Source organism: Theropithecus gelada, chromosome 6, assembly GCF_003255815.1.
Source record: "Theropithecus gelada isolate Dixy chromosome 6, Tgel_1.0, whole genome shotgun sequence".
NCBI lineage: Eukaryota > Metazoa > Chordata > Mammalia > Primates > Cercopithecidae > Theropithecus > Theropithecus gelada.
Genome location: NC_037673.1, coordinates 66,639,621 through 66,655,699, shown reverse-complemented (window position 1 = coordinate 66,655,699; position 16,079 = coordinate 66,639,621). Strand labels below are relative to the sequence as shown.

Sequence of the window (16,079 nt, the reverse complement as noted above, 5' to 3'; positions counted from 1 at the left end):
CAAGATCAGCCTGGCCAACACGGCAAAACCGCATCTCTATTGAAAATACGAAAATTAGCTGGGCGTGGTGGTGCGCGTCTGTAGTCCTCACTCCTCAGGAGGCTGAGGTGGGAGGGTCACTTGAACTCAGAAGGTGGAGGTTGCAGTGAGCCAAGATCATGCCATTGCACTCCAGCCTGGGTGACAGAGCAACACTTCATCTCAAAAATAAAATAAAATGTCTAAAGCCATTTTTGTAAACAAATAAAGTAATTATACACATCACAAAGGTCTGGGAAGGTATACTCCAAACAGTGTATACTGCCAGGGAGCAGAACTGACACTGGTGGGACATTTGTTTTCTATTTTCTAAGCTTTTATACTCATTATTTTTAAAAATTATAATAGTTAAAAAAAATGAAGGTCAGAAAAAATTGTAGACTTTTCCTGTGTTGTATCTTTCAAACTTCGATGCATCTCAATATCAGAAACAATTTCTGATATGTACTTCATTACCATCCCCAAAGTCTCCACCTGTTTCACTGATTTCTGTATCTTTAATGCTAACACATCTGGCACAATAAAAGCATTTGACACGTAACTGGCAAATACTTTTTTCAAGTTTTAGATTTACTGACATATCCCCATGTTAATTTTCAAATTAGAATACATGTTAAAATAATATGGAAGGGCTGGGTGCGGTTGTTCACACCTGTAATCCCAGCACTCTGAAAGGCTGAGGCAGGGGGACTGCTTTGGGAGGCCGAGACGGGCAGATCACTTGAAGTCAGGAGTTCAAGAACAGCCTGGCCAACATAAGATGAAACCCCGTCTCTACTAAAAATATAGAATTTAGCTGGGTGTGGCGGTGGGTGCCTGTAATCCCAGCTACTTGGGAGGCTGAGGCAGGAGAATCGCTTGAACCAAGGAGGCAGAGGTTGCAGTGAGCTGATCACACTACTGTACTCCAGCCAGGGTGACAGAGTGAGATTCCATCTCAAAAAAGAAAAGAAAAAATCATATGGGAGAAAGAAAATGTACAGGGAAGTACTTTTCCTTCTGAATCTTGTAACTTGCCAAAGGTAGTTATTGTGGCCTCTCAAAAAGATAACGCTGAAGTTCCTAACCTCCAGTATCTCAGAATGTGACCTTATTTGGAAATAGCATCCTAGCAAATGTAATGAGTTGACAGGAGGTCGTGCTGGAGAAGGTGGGCCTCTCATTCAATATGACTGGTGTGGCCAAGACAGGGAAAAGGCCATGCGAGAATGGAGGATTGGAGAGATGCATCTACAAGCCAAGGAGTGTCAAACATGGCCAGCAAACCACCGGAAACTAGAAGAGGACTCCCCTACAGGTTTTCGAGGGAGCATGTCCCAGCTGACACCTTGCTTCCAGACTTCTAGACTGCAGGTCTATGAGACAACACATTTCGGTTGTTTTGAGTGACTCAGTTTGTAGTACATTGTCATGGCAGCTCTAGGAAACTAATACAGTGGCCTGGACTTTGAATTGTTGCAAATAATGGGGGAAGGGAAACAGTGAGTCACCTGAGCACTGTGACCTACAGGTTTTCAATGACTTTCCAGTTTATTATCTGACAAGTGAAACTATTTTCAAGAACATGCACAGTGAACACAGGAATGCTAGAAAGGCAAACATAAAAGGGCACACACACACGACAGGTGACTGAAACTTTAACGCACCTAAGGGATTGACCACAGCATTTATAAATCAGTGTTACTACACTGGTTTTTCAAAGATTAGCAGTTACATTTATAAACTTTATTTTACACGTTTCAGAAAATTCAATTTCCTTAACACTTCGACACGAATCTAACTCTACAATCAAAATGGTAATATTTTACTTCTTTTTTTTTTTTTTTTTTTAAAGCACTAGTGCTCTTCTTAAGTGAAATGTTAACACAGGGCTCAATACATAAAAGAGAAAGTGAAGTTGATCCATTTGGGGGGTCCCATAAGGGGCCTCATGCTTCCCTAGGTGTTACCCCTTCAGACACAGCACAGCCTGGGAAGCCATGGAATTAAAATATTAACAATGAATGCGTAAAGATTTCACTGACAAATAAAAACTAGGGAGTGTATTCAGTGACCACAACTTTCTAAGCTTCTGCTTTTCCACATGCTCTTCTTTGGTTTCATCACTTCAGAAAACTCTTTGAACATTAATTGTTTGAATAGCAGCTATATTAGTCAGAAGCTGTAATGCTACACCTGGGAATTTATCTACATGATAGATACTGCTGAATAAAATCCAACAAGAACGATTTTGTTTAAAAAAAAAAAAAAACTTTGTTAAGGCGGTCTATTGTTCATACTAACAGAAATAAAACATTTCTCATGAATAAAGTCCAAAGCCAAGATAATTCTTAGAAAGATGAAGCATCCCTGCTGGGCATGGTGGCTCACACCTGAATCCCAGCACTTCGGGAGGCCGAGGTTGGTGGACCATCTGAGGTCAGGAGCTCGAGACCAGCCTGGCCAACATGGTGAAACCCTGTCTCTACTAAAAACACAAAAAATTAGCTGGGCATGGTGGTAGGTGCCTGTAATCCCAGCTACTTGGGAGGCAGAGGCAGAAGAATTGCCTGAACCCAGGAGGCAGAGGTTGCAGTGAGCCGAGATCATACCACTTACTTCAGCCTGGGCAACAAGAGCGAAACTCTGTCTCGAAAGAAAGAAAGAAAGAAAGAAAAGAAGAAAGAAAGAAAGAAAGAAAAAAGGAAAGGAAAGGAAAGGAAAGAAGGAAGGAAAGAAGGAAGCAAGGAAGGAAGCAAGGAAGGAAGGAAGGAAAGAAGCATCCCAAAAATTCAAAGGAAGTTTTCAAGGAAATGCCACATCGTGGGACTGTAGCACATATGTCCAAAGGGGATAGAAAAGGAATAACAGCTGGGCGCGGTGGCTCACGCCTGTAATCCCAGCACTTTGGGAGGCCGAGGGGAGCAGATCATGAGGTCAGGAGATCGAGACCATCCTGGCTAACACGGTGAAACCCCATCTCTACTAAAAATACAAAAAATTAGCCAGGCGTGGTAGCGGGGGCCTGTAGTCCCAGCTACTTGGGAGGCTGAGACAGGAGAATGGCGTGAACCTGGGAGGCGGAGCTTGCAGTGAGCCGAGATGGCGCCACTGCACTCCAGCCTGGGCAACAGAGCGAGACTCTGTCTCAAAAAAAAGAAAAGAAAAGAAAAGCAATACCATTCATACAATTCAATGTGTCCAGGGCAGGCTGGACTATGGGGAGATGGAGAGATGTACAGTCACACTGAAGAAAGACAGGGAGGCCATGTGGAACCCCAGGGGCCACAGAGACACAGGGAAGCATCAGGCTAAGGCCATGAGTTAACACCACAAAACAGAAAGGCACCAGACACTTAGGCTCTTGGTTAAGTAAGTTGGGCTTGCTTATTAAGGACCTTTTCTTGAGACTCATTCTTTATAATTTATTCATTTCACAAACACTTCCTTAGATTTCACAAACACTAATATAGTTCTTACCATATTAGTAACTCCTTTAATTCTAACAACTCTACGAGGAAGGGACTATTATTAGTCCCATTTTACAGAAGAGGAAACGGGCACAGAGATATTAAGCAATTTGCCCAAGATCAGGATGTCTGAAAATGTTGATCTGGGATTCAAATACCTTTCAAGGAAATAAATAACACCTCTGAAAGATGTCACCCATTTTCCCTTAGAAAAATCCTTTAGAAATCCCCTAGGAATTTCTCTAGGAAGAGAAATTTGTCCTAGAAAAATCCTAGGAACCTGCCTGAGTGAAAAAGGAAAAACTAGCACCAGAATTGATAGTCCACTTGCCCATCACACCGCCAGGATACAATCTCTAAAATGATGACACATTTAAATGCAATAGACGAATATGAAATTGGTCACAGATGAACACAGGATTTTTTCCATTCTTAGTAAAGGCCCTTGGTACATCTGAATGTGTTTAAAAATGTCTGAGTAAAATCATTAATGTTGCATACTGGTTAAACCAACCGGAAGCTGATTCGGGAAGCGCTTGCTTACCTACCACAGAGGCTAGCATCAAAAAGGCAGTAAATAAATAGTAAACCTGCTATTTAAAAAAAAAAAAAAAGCAGTTCCCCAGCCTGACCAACACGGTGAAACCCCCTCTCTACTTAAAACACAAAAATTAGCTGGGCGTGGTGGTGCATGCCTGTAATCCCAGCTACTGGGGAGGCTAAGGCAGGAGAATTGCTTGAACCTGGGAGGTGGAGGTTGCAGTGAGCCGAGATCATGCCACTGCACTCCAGCCTAGGTGACAGAGCGAGAGTTCATCTCAAAATAAAATAAAATAAAATAAAAAGTGGTTTCAAATAAGGGTTAAGAATAACCTTGTACATCCCAATTCATTACTTTATCATATTCTTGAATTCTTTGCTTTATGTGAGAAAGTTTATTCTTTAGGTAATCACAGCGTTCTTTTTTTTCCAGAAATGTAGGATCCTGTAAAAGAAATATAAGCATTATTTTGGCTCTTGGCTTCCTCAGTAAAAAAAACCCAGAAACATACATTGTCACACAGGAAATGATCATACACAACGGAAGTCTCTATAGCAGATTCCGAACTCAGAGTAATAGTTAAGCTCTTTACACACTTTTTAAATGTACTTTTTTTTTTAGAGCAGTTTTAGATTCACAGCAAAATCAAACAGAAGTACAAAGAGCTGAGGCACCTTTCATTTTACTATCTGATGTACATAAAAAAGTAAATAAAGCCAGGTACAGTGGCATGTGCCTGTAGTCCCAGCAACTCAGGAGGCTGAGGTGGAAGGATTGCTTGAGCCCAGGTGTCTGAGGCCAGCTTAGGCAACATGCCAAGACCCCATCTCTTTAAAAAAAGTAATAAGTATAAAAAATATTAACAAATGGTCTCTACAGCCTTGACTGATTTTTTTTTTCCTTTTGAGACAGGGTTTCACTTTGTTGCCCAGGCTAGAGTGGAGTGGCGTACTCTGTCTCCCAGCGCAACCTCTGCCTCCCAGGCTCAAGTGATCCTCCCATTTCAGCCTCCCAAGTAGGTGGGGCTACAGGCGTGTGCCACCATTACCGGCTAATGTTTGTATTTTTTTGTAGAGACAAGTTTTCGCCATGTTGCCCAGGCTGGTCTCAGACTCCTGGGCTCAGGTGTTCCACTCGCCTTGGCCTCCCAAAGTGCTGAGATTACAGTCCTGAGCCAGTGTCCAGCCACCTCTACTGATTTTGAGATTAAGTTAGAGCTGGAAAGATGTAAAATCAGTTCATCTTTTTGAAGGAACAGGTGGAGAATTTCTGATCAATGCTCATTTCCCTAGGTTGCTAAATCAGGACACAGCAAAATGTATTCAGAACAGACATGACAAGAAATGGCATCCAGCAGCCATTTTCCCTTAAAAGGAGCATCTCACGAAATACAAAAAGGAACTATTTTAGCTAACAGAATCTAGAGTCTGTCAATTATCACATATGTACCTGGATAAGAATACAGTTTGAGAAAGAAAACTGTTTTACTCACATTCTTTTTTTTCTTAAACTCTTCATGGATTCTTGAAATTCTCTCATGTTCCTAAAAATAATATATTGTATACTTAAGTTAAAACATTTGCATTTACTCAAATCATATCTCAAAGCACACTGAGAATTAGAACAAAAAACAATTTTAACTAAGAAAATAATGAAAACAGTGACACACAAAAATTCATTTCACAGGCAAATATTTGAGGGCTTACTATCTGCTAGGCCCAGGCAATAAAAGAAAGGGCCCTGACCAAATGCAACCAGACCCAAGCCCCAGGCCCTTAGGGAGGATACACAGCTTGCCCAGGGTCACACAGCTGGCAAGCTCAGTTTCCTTATTGGAAAAATGGAAATAAAACCATAATGACCTCAAAGGGTTGTAAGAAGGTTCACTTATTTGAAATGATCCTTATAAAGTGCTTGCCACATAATAACCACATTAGTTATGATTATGTACATCCTTTTTGGAAAGTTCATCCCCTTTGGAAAGTTCTTTTTCGAGTTATTAGGTGTTGGGGTTAAGCAGTTTGACAGTATGTAACTTTTGAAAATAGCTAATATAAGGCTCCTTGTAACTTTTTCCTAAGTTTTATAATAAATATGAACTTTGGGGGGGAGGGGGGAGGGATTGCATTGGGAGTTATACCTGATGTAAATGACGAGTTGATGGGTGCAGTAGACCAACATGGCACAAGTATACATATGTAACAAACCTGCACGTTATGCACATGTACCCTACAACTTAAAGTATAATAATAATAAATAAATTTAAAAAAAAAAAAATAAATAAATAAATATGAACTTTGTTAAGGAATTGAACGGTCTATCCAAAGGGAACAGATTACTACAGCAATGCCCTCATTCATCCATGCACACCTATGCATAGAGATTGTCAGACAAAGCAAACCTAATAAATAAATATAATAACTTACAGGTTTGTTTTTTTTTTTCTCCAAGACAGTCTCCCTCTGTCACCCAGGCTGGAGTGCAGTAGCATGATCTCAGCTCACTGCAACCTCCCACGTCTCTGGCTCAAGCTATTATTGAGCCTCAGCCTCCCAAGTAGCTGGAACTACAGGTGTGCGTCACCATGCCCAGCTAATTTTTGTATTTTTAGTAGAGATGGGGTTTTGCCATGTTTCCTAGGGTGGTCTCGAACTCCTGGCCTCGTTATCTGCCCACCTTGGCCTCTCAAAGTACTGGGATTACAGGTGTGAGCCACTGTGCCCAGCCAATAATTTATAGTTCTAAAAGCTTGTCCTACACCTGTAATCCCAGCACTTTGGGAGGCTGAGGTGGGTGGGTCACCTGAGATCAGGAGTTCGAGACCAGCCTGGCCAACATGGCAAAACCCCCTCTCTACTAAAAATACAAAAATTAGCCAGGCATGGTGGCTCACACCTGTAATCTCAGCCACTCAGTAGGCCAAGACAGTAGAATCACTTGAACCCAGGAGGCGGAGGTTGCAGTGAGCCAAGATCACACCACTGCTCTCCAGCCTGGGCAACAGAGTGAGACTCTGTCTCAAAAATAAATAAATAAAATAATAATAAAATAAAAGCTTGCCCTGAGAACCTTTTCCATCACTGATCCATATCCTTTTCCCAGTATATTTTCTTTCTTTCTTTTTTTTTTTTTTTGAGACAGGGTCTTGCTCTGTTGCCCAAGCTGGAGTGCAGTGGTGCAACAGCTTACTGTAACCAAAACTTCTTGGGTTCAAGTGATCCTCCTGTCTCAGCCTCCCAAGTAGCTGGGATTATACGGCACATCACCAGGCCTGGCTAATTTTTATTTTTATTTATTTATTTATTTATTTATTTTTTATTTATTTTTGAGATGGAGTCTCATTCTGTCGCTCAGGCTGAAGTGTAGTGGTGCGATCTTGGCTCACTGCAACCTTCCCCTCCTGGGTTCAAGCGATTCTCCTGCCTCAGCCTCCCAAGTAGCTGGGATTACAGGTGCCCACCACTACGCCCAGGTAATTCTTCGTATTTTTAGTAGAGATGGGGTTTCACCACGTTGGCCAGGCTCGTCTTGAACTCCTGACCTTGTGATTCACCCATCTCAGCCTCCCGAAGTGCTGGGATTACAGGTGTGAGCCACCATGCCCGGCTGCTAATTTTTATTTTTTTATGAGTAGACGTGGTCTTGCTATATTGCCCAAGCTCATCTTGAACTCCTGGCTTCAAGCAATCATCCTGCCTTGACTCCCAAAGTGTGGGCGTTACAGCCATGAGCCCCCTTGCCCGAACAATTTTAATTCTTCAATCTCTTTTACAGACTGAGATCATCAGTATGTTTGTGTTTTGAATGCTTGCCAGCAGTTTTGAAAATAAACCTGGTGATTTAATTGCAATCTGTAATAACAGATCCTGGACAAGGAATAAACTTACTGCTGGGGTTAGCACTGCTGTGCTGGAGATGCAGGCAGAGATGAGCTGTAACATCCATCTAGAGTCTGTCACTGAATTTAAGGCATGGTGAGGACCAGAGGGATTGTTTGGGGCAATATTTCTATTTTATGGGCTCAGAAAAGTCATGTGACTATTTTTCAGGGGTGCACAACCATGTCTGTGAGAGAACCTGCCTCCAAACAGGCCCACTGGACTTTGAAATGCGTCACATGCTTCCATGGGGACATGGTGGGAAAATGAATGAGCCTGTGGACTCCTGCCCAGGACAAAGCTCAGCCTGTGGCCAAGGAGAAGCTAACTTTTGTAATACGGTTAATATTTCTACTTTAGATAAGGACTGGAGGATACACTGATAATAATAACCACGGGCCTGCCATTGGGTTACTTACAAGCCCTGTCTTGTTAAAAATCACAGGTAATGGCTGTTGTTGATACTGGGTGGAAACATCATGGGAAGACTTGGTCTCAGCCTGTACTGTCATCAGGACCCTCTTGATTTCCCAACTGCAGACCACGTGCTGCAGCCCTTGTCCATTTTAAAGCACACAAACCAGATACCACTGGGTGTTGGCTCAAAGATTACAGGTTAAGATTTTCTTATTTTTTTTTTTTTTGGTGAGACGGAGTCTCGCTCTGTCACCCAGGCTGGAGTGCGATGGCACAATCTCATCTCACTGCAACCTCTGCCTCCCAGGTTCAAGCTATTCTCCTGCCTCAGCCTCCCGAGTAGCTGGGATTATAGGCACCCTCCACCACGCCTGACTAATTTTTTGTATTTTTAGTAGGCACGGGGTTTCACTATGTTGGCCAGGCAGGTCTCGATCTCCTGACCTAATGATCCACCCGCCTCGGCCTCCCAAAGTGCTGGGATTATAGGCGTGAGCCACCGCACCCCAACTGTTTTTTTGAGACACAGTTTCGCTCTTATTGCCCAGGTGGAGTGCCATGGTGAGATCTTGGCGCACTGCAACCTCTGCCTCCAGGTTCAAGTGATTCTCCCACCTCAGCCTCCCGAGTAGCTGGGATTACAGGAATGCGCCACCACACCTGGCTAATTTTGTATTTTTAGTTGAGACAGAATTTCTTTTTTTTTTTTTGAGATGAAGTCTTGCTCTGTCGCCCAGGCTAGAGTGCAGTGGCGCGATCTCGGATCACTGCAACCTACGACTCCCAGGTTCAAGCAATTCTCTTTTCTCTGCCTCCCGAGTAGCTGGAATTACAGGCACGTGCCACCATGCCCGGCTAATTTTTGTATTTTTAGTAGGGACGGGGTTTCACAATGTTGGCCAGGCTGGTCTAGAACTCCTGACCTCAGGTGATCCACCTGCCTTGCCCTCCCAAAGTGCTGGGATTACAGGCGTGAGCCACTGCACCTGGCCGAGATGGGGCTTCTCTGTGTTGGTCACGCTGGTCTCAAACTCCCAACCTCAGGTGATCCACCCGCCTCAGCCTCCCAAAGTGCTAGGATTACAGGTGTGAGCCACCACGCCCGGACTTGCAGGTCAGGATTTTCTGCATTATTTCTCCCAATAAGCCTGCTCCTCCCAACCTGTGCTGATCTAGATTCCTGGGGCCTCATGGCTTCCTGCACTCCTTTGACGGCCTCTAACCTAGGTCACCCTTCTTAGACCCGTGGGCCTTGCTTATTTTCCAAATGGTACTGACATTCAACCTCAATATTTGCTGAATTTCTCTTGCTTCCTGTACTGGTGTCTCTTAGCCAGCACCATTCCATTGCTCCAGGGTTAGGAAAACGTCACTGCAATACACATTTGGCTTAGTTAACTCATAATGATAAGTGATTTAAATGTACACTTAACAGAGTCTGTGGTCGAAACAAAGATACCCAACTTCTCAGGTAAAAAAATTATATATATATGTGTGTGTGTGTGTGTGTGTGTGTGTGTGTGTGTGTGTGTGTGTGTTCCCATACATAAATTTGACATTTAGTTTTTTTGTTTTTTTTGATAAATTTGACATTTAGTTTTTTTGGTTTTTTTGGCCCAGGCTGGAGTGCAGTGGCACGATCTCAGCTCACTGCAACCTCCGCCTCCTGGGTTCACGTGACTCTCCTGCCTCAGCCCCCCGAGTAGCTGGCACTACAGCCATGTGCTACCACAGCCAGACCAACATTTAGTTTTTACAAAGTTTTTAAAATTTAATTATACATGTAATAGATTAATACAGCCTCTTTTAAAAAGAGAATATTACACAAATATATTCCCACCAGCATTATTCATAACAGCCAATGAGTGGAAAAGACCAAATGTCTATCTCTTGATAAATAGATAAACAAAATGTGGTATATCCATATAGCAGAATATTATTCCACCACAAAAAGGAATAAGTATTGACTTATGCTAAAATATGGATGAACCTTGAAAACATTATGCAAAATGAAGAAGCCAGACACAAAGGATTTATATGAAATGTTCAAACTAGGCAAATCCATTCAGACAGAAAGTAGATTACTGGTTGTCAATGGCTGGACAGAGCTGAGAATGGGAAATAACTGCTAATTATTAGCAGTTATGTAATGGGTAACAGTTTCTTTTTTTTTCTTTTCTTTTCTTTTTTTTTTTTTTGAGACAGGATCTCGCTCTGGTGCCCAGGCTGGACAACCTCTGCCTCCTGGGTTCAAGTGATTCTCCTGCCTCAGTCTCGCAAGTAGCTGAGATTACTCAGCCCGCCAATGCGCCCAACTAATTTCTGTATTTTTAGTAGACATAGCGTTTCACCATGTTGGCCAGGCTGGTCTCAAATTCCTGACCTCAAGTGATCTGCCTGCCTCAGCATCCCAAAGTGCTGGGATTACAGGCATGAGCCACTGCCCCCCGCCAATACAGGATTTCTTTTTGGAGTGATTAAACTGTTCTGGAATTTGAGTGGTGCTGATTGCACCACTCTGTAACTATACTAAAATTCACCGAATTGTATACTTTAAAAGGGTAGATTTATTATATGTGAATGAGATCTCAATTAAAAAGAGTACATCTGGGCCAGATGCAGGGGCTCACGCCTGTAATACCAACACTTTGGGAGGCTGAGGTGGGCGGATCATCTGAGGTCAGGAGTTCAAGACCAGCCTGGCCAAAATGGGGAAACGCTGCCTCTACTAAAAATACAAACATTAGCTGGGCATGCACCTATAGTCCCATTTACTTGGGAAGCTGAGGTAGGAGAATCATGTAACCTGGGAGGGAAAGGTGACAGTGAGCTGAGATTGCGCCACTGCACTCCAGTCTGGGTGACAGAGCAACAGAGCAAGACTCCGTCTCAAAAAAAAAAAAAAAGAGTACATCTGATTTAAAAATGGCACAGGTGGCCAGGTGCGGTGGCTCACGCCTGTAATCCTAGCACTTTGGGAGGCTGAGGCGGGCAGATCATAAGGTCAGGAGTTCGAGACCAGCCTGACCAACATGGTGAAACCCCATCTCTACTAAAAATACAAAATTAGCTGGGCGTGGTGGCACATGCCTGTAATCCCAGCTACTTGGGAGGCTGAGGTGGGAGAATAGCTTGAACCTGGGAGGTGGAGGTTGCAGTGAACTGAGATCATGCCATGGCATTCCAGCCTGGGCAACAAGAGCAAAATTCCATCTCAAAAAATAAATAAATAAATAAAAATTTAAAAATGGCACAGGTTATAAGGCATTCCTATTTCAATACTCCTATTTCAAAATGTGAAAAATGTGGGGGGTGAGGAAGAGCACTACAAAAAAGCTTAAGTCCCCTCTAACCACCATTTCTACTCCTGGTTTTCCTCTATGTCATAATCACAGCTACCAGTCTGATGTGTGTGCCCAGCAGCTCACATTTGTAGCATATCTCATATCTGCTCTTTTTTTTGTTTTGTTTTTTGTTTTTGAGACATGGTCTCACTCTGTCCACCAGGCTGGAGTGTAGTGGCAAAATCACAGCTCACTGCAACCTCGACCTCCTGAGTTCAGGCAATCCTCGCACCTCAGCCTCCTGAGTAGCTGGGTCTACAGGTGCATGCCATCACGCCTGGCTAATTTTTATATTTTTTGTAGAGATGGGGTTTCACCATGTTGTCCAGGGTCTTGCATGCCTGGGTTCAAGCAATCTGCCCGCCTTGGCCTCTCAAAGTGTTGGGATTACAGGCATAAGCCACTGTGCCTGGCCATTTCTGCTCTCCACTCTTACTCAGTGGGTGCTCTGCCTTTGCGCCTGGAGTGCTAACTGCTGGGCTCTGGCTTAGCAGGGGAATGCAATGCCCCTGGCGGCTTCCCTACACTCACTTTCTGAATAAACCTTTGTGAATTATCCTAGTTTGAATGTGCCATCTGTCTCCTTTGGGACCCTGCCTGACTTGGTATGTATCTTAGGCAAATTTATATTTTACTTAAGAAAATAAAATGTGGGTAAGCACAGAGTGAAAAAACAAAAAGAAAAAATACTGTTTAATAATTAAAGACAAAAGATATTAAGTTACATAATTTGAATTGTCATCTTGACTAGACACCTTGAGGATCTCAAATGCTTTCCTAGACACAGAAAGCACATGTAAATGGTTATAAATTTTTTTAAAAGCCAGATTTTGGGGGCCAGGCGCGGTAGCTCACGCCTGTAATCCCAGCACTTTGGGAGGCCGAGGCGGATGGATCCCGAGATCAGGAGATCGAGACCATCCTAGCTAACATGGTGAAACCCCGTCTCTACTAAAAATACAAAAAAATTAGCTGGACGTGGTGGCAGGCGTCTGTAGTCCCAGCTACTCGGGAGGCTGAGGTAAGAGAATGGCATGAACCCAGGAGGTGGAGCTTGAAGTGAGCTGAGATCACGCCACTGCACTCCAGCCTGGGTGACAGAGTGAGACTCCATCTCGAAAAAAAAACAAAACCCAGATTTCATGCTGAATGCAGTGGCTCATGCCTGTGATCCCAGCACTCTGGGAGGCCAACGTGGGTGGATTACTTGAGGCCAGGAGTTGAGACCATCCTGGTCAACATGGCGAAACCACATCTCCACTAAAAATACAAAAAAATTAGCTGGGTGTGGTGGCACATGCCTGTAATCCCAACTACTCGGGAGGCTGAGGCAGGAGAATCACTTGAACCCAGGAGGTGGAGGTTGCAACAAGCCAAGATTGTGCCACTGCACTCCAGCCTGGCAACAGAACAAGACTCTGTCTCACAGATAAAAAAAAAAAAAAAAGCCAGGTTGTATTCATCCTCTAGATTTCAGTGCTCCTCCTAGGCAGCTGCACACACTAACCTGTCGGCTTTCCGAATGATGGGGCAATCTGCTCATCACTGCATCCAGCTCATCCAACTTCCTCAGGATGGCCTGAACTTCTGCAGACAGCTCTTTGTACTCTGAAAACTGGTCTTGGAACACGGCTTTATAGCGTTCTCGCTCATCATCTGTCTGAATCACAGGGTATTTTCTGGGGGAAAAACATAAACCAAAGATATAATTGTTTCACTAAAAGAAGCTGAATGGGAAATCGGCTTAGCTTATTCCTTACTGATCATATTGAACCTTCAATTCAATACATTACCTCTCAGGTAACAACTATTTACATACATGATTTCAAGCACAGAGTATTAACTTGGAGACAAACTGGAAAATGAAAGGACCAAATGGGGCCCCTCAACTTCTACCTTGAGGAAGAATTCAGACTGATACTCACGCCACATAGTCGGGCATCACGATAGGCTTAGGAATGTGGCCTGGGGGGATGTGTCCACTCAGTAGTTCAGGTTTCATTTTTGCTGTTCTCAATTCCTTGAAATTAACTTCTGAGTCTCTTTGTCTGTCACCACTGGTGGCCATTTCACACTGCAGTTAGGGAGAAAAAGAGGATTTATTAATAAATATAGGTAGAAAAAAATCCTCTGAATTTATTCTTAGAAAATGGGGAGGAAGATCAGGTGGGCTGTCTCAAACCTATAATCCCAGCACTTCCGGAGGCCAAAGCGGGAGGATCACATGAGGCCAGGAGTTCAAGACCAGCCTGGCCATCATGGCAAGACTCTGTCTCTATAAAAGTTTAAGGCCAGGCCCAGTGGCTCACGCCTGTAATCCCAGCACTTTGGGAAACCGAGGTGGGCGGAACACTTGAGGTCAGGAGTTCAAAACCAGCCTGGCCAACATGGTGAAACCCCATCTCTACTAAAAATACAAAAATTAGCTGGGTGTGGTGGTGGGTACCTGTAATCCCAACTCCTTGGGAGGCTGAGGCAGGAGAATTGCTTGGGCCTTGGAGGCGCAGGTTGCAGTGAGCCAAGATTGTACCACTGCACTCCAGCTTGGGCAACAGACTGAGACTCTGTCCAAAAAAAAAAAAAATCTGGCAGGTGCAGTGGTGTGTGCCTGTAGTCCACTAGTAGCTACTTGAGAGGGTTGGAGGCTGAGGTGGGAGGATTGCTTGAGTCCAGGAGGTAGAGGTTACAGGGAGTTGTGATTGCAGTACTGCACTCCAGCCTGGGCGACAGAGTGAGACTCTGGCTCAAAAAAAAAAAAAAAAAAAAAAGAAGAAGAAAATGGGGAGCAAGACAGGAGGAAGAAAAGTGGAAATAAGAGTTAACATTTCACATCACAACTACATGTTTTATATGAACGTTTCTATAATAGCTAAGGGAAGCACATTTGGGATATGGTAATACATAGTAGGTAAAACACACTCCAGCCCCAATCGTGTACACGTCAAAGGTAGATGATGCAATGCCAGACACACAGTCTTAAGAACTTACCTATTTGGAATTTACACCCCAACTAGCCATAAAAAAATAAAAAATGTAATTCAAAAAAATTCAAGGATAAAAATGGAACAAGGCTACTTAAATAGAAAGAGAAAGTAATGATACTGGCAATTTGGGATCATTTAATTGTAAGTAACCACTGAGTGGATTAGAAAAGGAAATGAGTTGGCCGGGTGCAGTGGCTCATGCCTGGAATCCCAGCACTTTGGCAGGCTGAGGCCAGTGGATCATGAGGTCAGGTGTTTGAGACCAGCCCGGCCAGTATGGTGAAACCCCATCTCTACTAAAAATACAAAAATTAGCCAGGCGTGGTGGTGCCTGCCTATAATCCCAACTACTCAGGAGGCTGAGGCAGGAGAATCGCCTGAAACTGGGAGGCAGAGGTTGCAGTGAGCCGAGATTGTGCCACTGCATTCCAGTCTGGGCGACAGAGCGAGACTCCCTCTCAAAAAAAAAACAAAAACCGAAAACCAAAAAAACAGAAAAGGAAACGAGTTACATTGTTTTCATTATATGAAGAGGGAAGCAAACAAATTTACTATCAGAAAGAAACGCTTCCTGATGTTCACTATTTTTATAGTATTTTCATTTTTTAGTATCTTTTCTTTCTTCTTTTTTTTTGAGATGGAGTCTTGGTCTGTTGCTCAGGCTGGAGTACAGTGGCATGATCTCAGCTCACTGCAGCCACCGCCTCCCAGTTCAAGCAATTCTTGTGCCTCAGTCTCCCAGGTAGCTATGGTTACATACAGGTGTGTGCCACCATGCCTAGCTAATTTTTGTATACATATTTTTTTCTTTGAGATGGAGTCTCGCTCTGTCGCCCAGGCTGGAGTGCAGTGGCGCAATCTCAGCTCACTGCAAGCTCCGCCTCCTGAGTTCACGTCATTCTCCTGCCTCAGCCTCCCGAGTAGCTGGGACTATAGGCTCCCGCCACCACGCCTGGCTAATTTTTTATATTTTTAGTAGAGACGGGGTTTCACCGTGTTAGCCAGGATGGTCTCAACCTCCTGACCTTGGGATCCGCCTGTCTCAGCCTCCCAAAGCGCTGGGATTACAGGTGTGAGTCACCGTGCCCAGCAATTTTTGTACTTTTAGTAGAAACAGGGTTCTGCCATGTTGGCCAGGCTGGTCTCAAACTCCTGGCCTCAGGTGATCTGCCCACCTTGGCCTCCCAAAGTGCTGGTATTATAGGTGTGAGCCACCACACCCAGGCTAGTATCTTTAGGTTATTAAAAAAAAAAAAATTTTTTTTGAGACAAGGTCTTGCTCTGTCATCCAGGCTGCAGTGCACTGACTCGATCATGACTCATTGCAGCCTCAAACCCCTGGGCTCAAGCGATCCTCCCACCTCAGCCTTCCAAGTAGCTGGGACCACAGGCGTGTAGCACCATGCTGGATAATCTGGCTAATTTTT

General features: G+C 43.8%; 1 protein-coding gene across 2 annotated transcripts in view; it reads right to left on the bottom strand.

The window, feature by feature from the left end:
• Positions 1–3,950: 3,950 nt before the first annotated feature.
• The window catches only part of MARVELD2 (MARVEL domain containing 2), a 31,258-nt gene continuing 19,129 nt past the window's right edge, over positions 3,951–16,079 (bottom strand). For both annotated transcript variants that reach the window (XM_025388255.1, XM_025388256.1), the window contains 4 exons: positions 13,594–13,742; positions 13,176–13,347; positions 5,522–5,572; positions 3,951–4,473 (listed from right to left, as the gene is read on the bottom strand). In XM_025388255.1, coding sequence (XP_025244040.1) covers positions 4,351–4,473; positions 5,522–5,572; positions 13,176–13,347; positions 13,594–13,742 — 495 coding nt within the window. In that variant the 3' untranslated portion in view covers positions 3,951–4,350. The remainder of the gene's footprint in view (positions 4,474–5,521; positions 5,573–13,175; positions 13,348–13,593; positions 13,743–16,079) is intronic.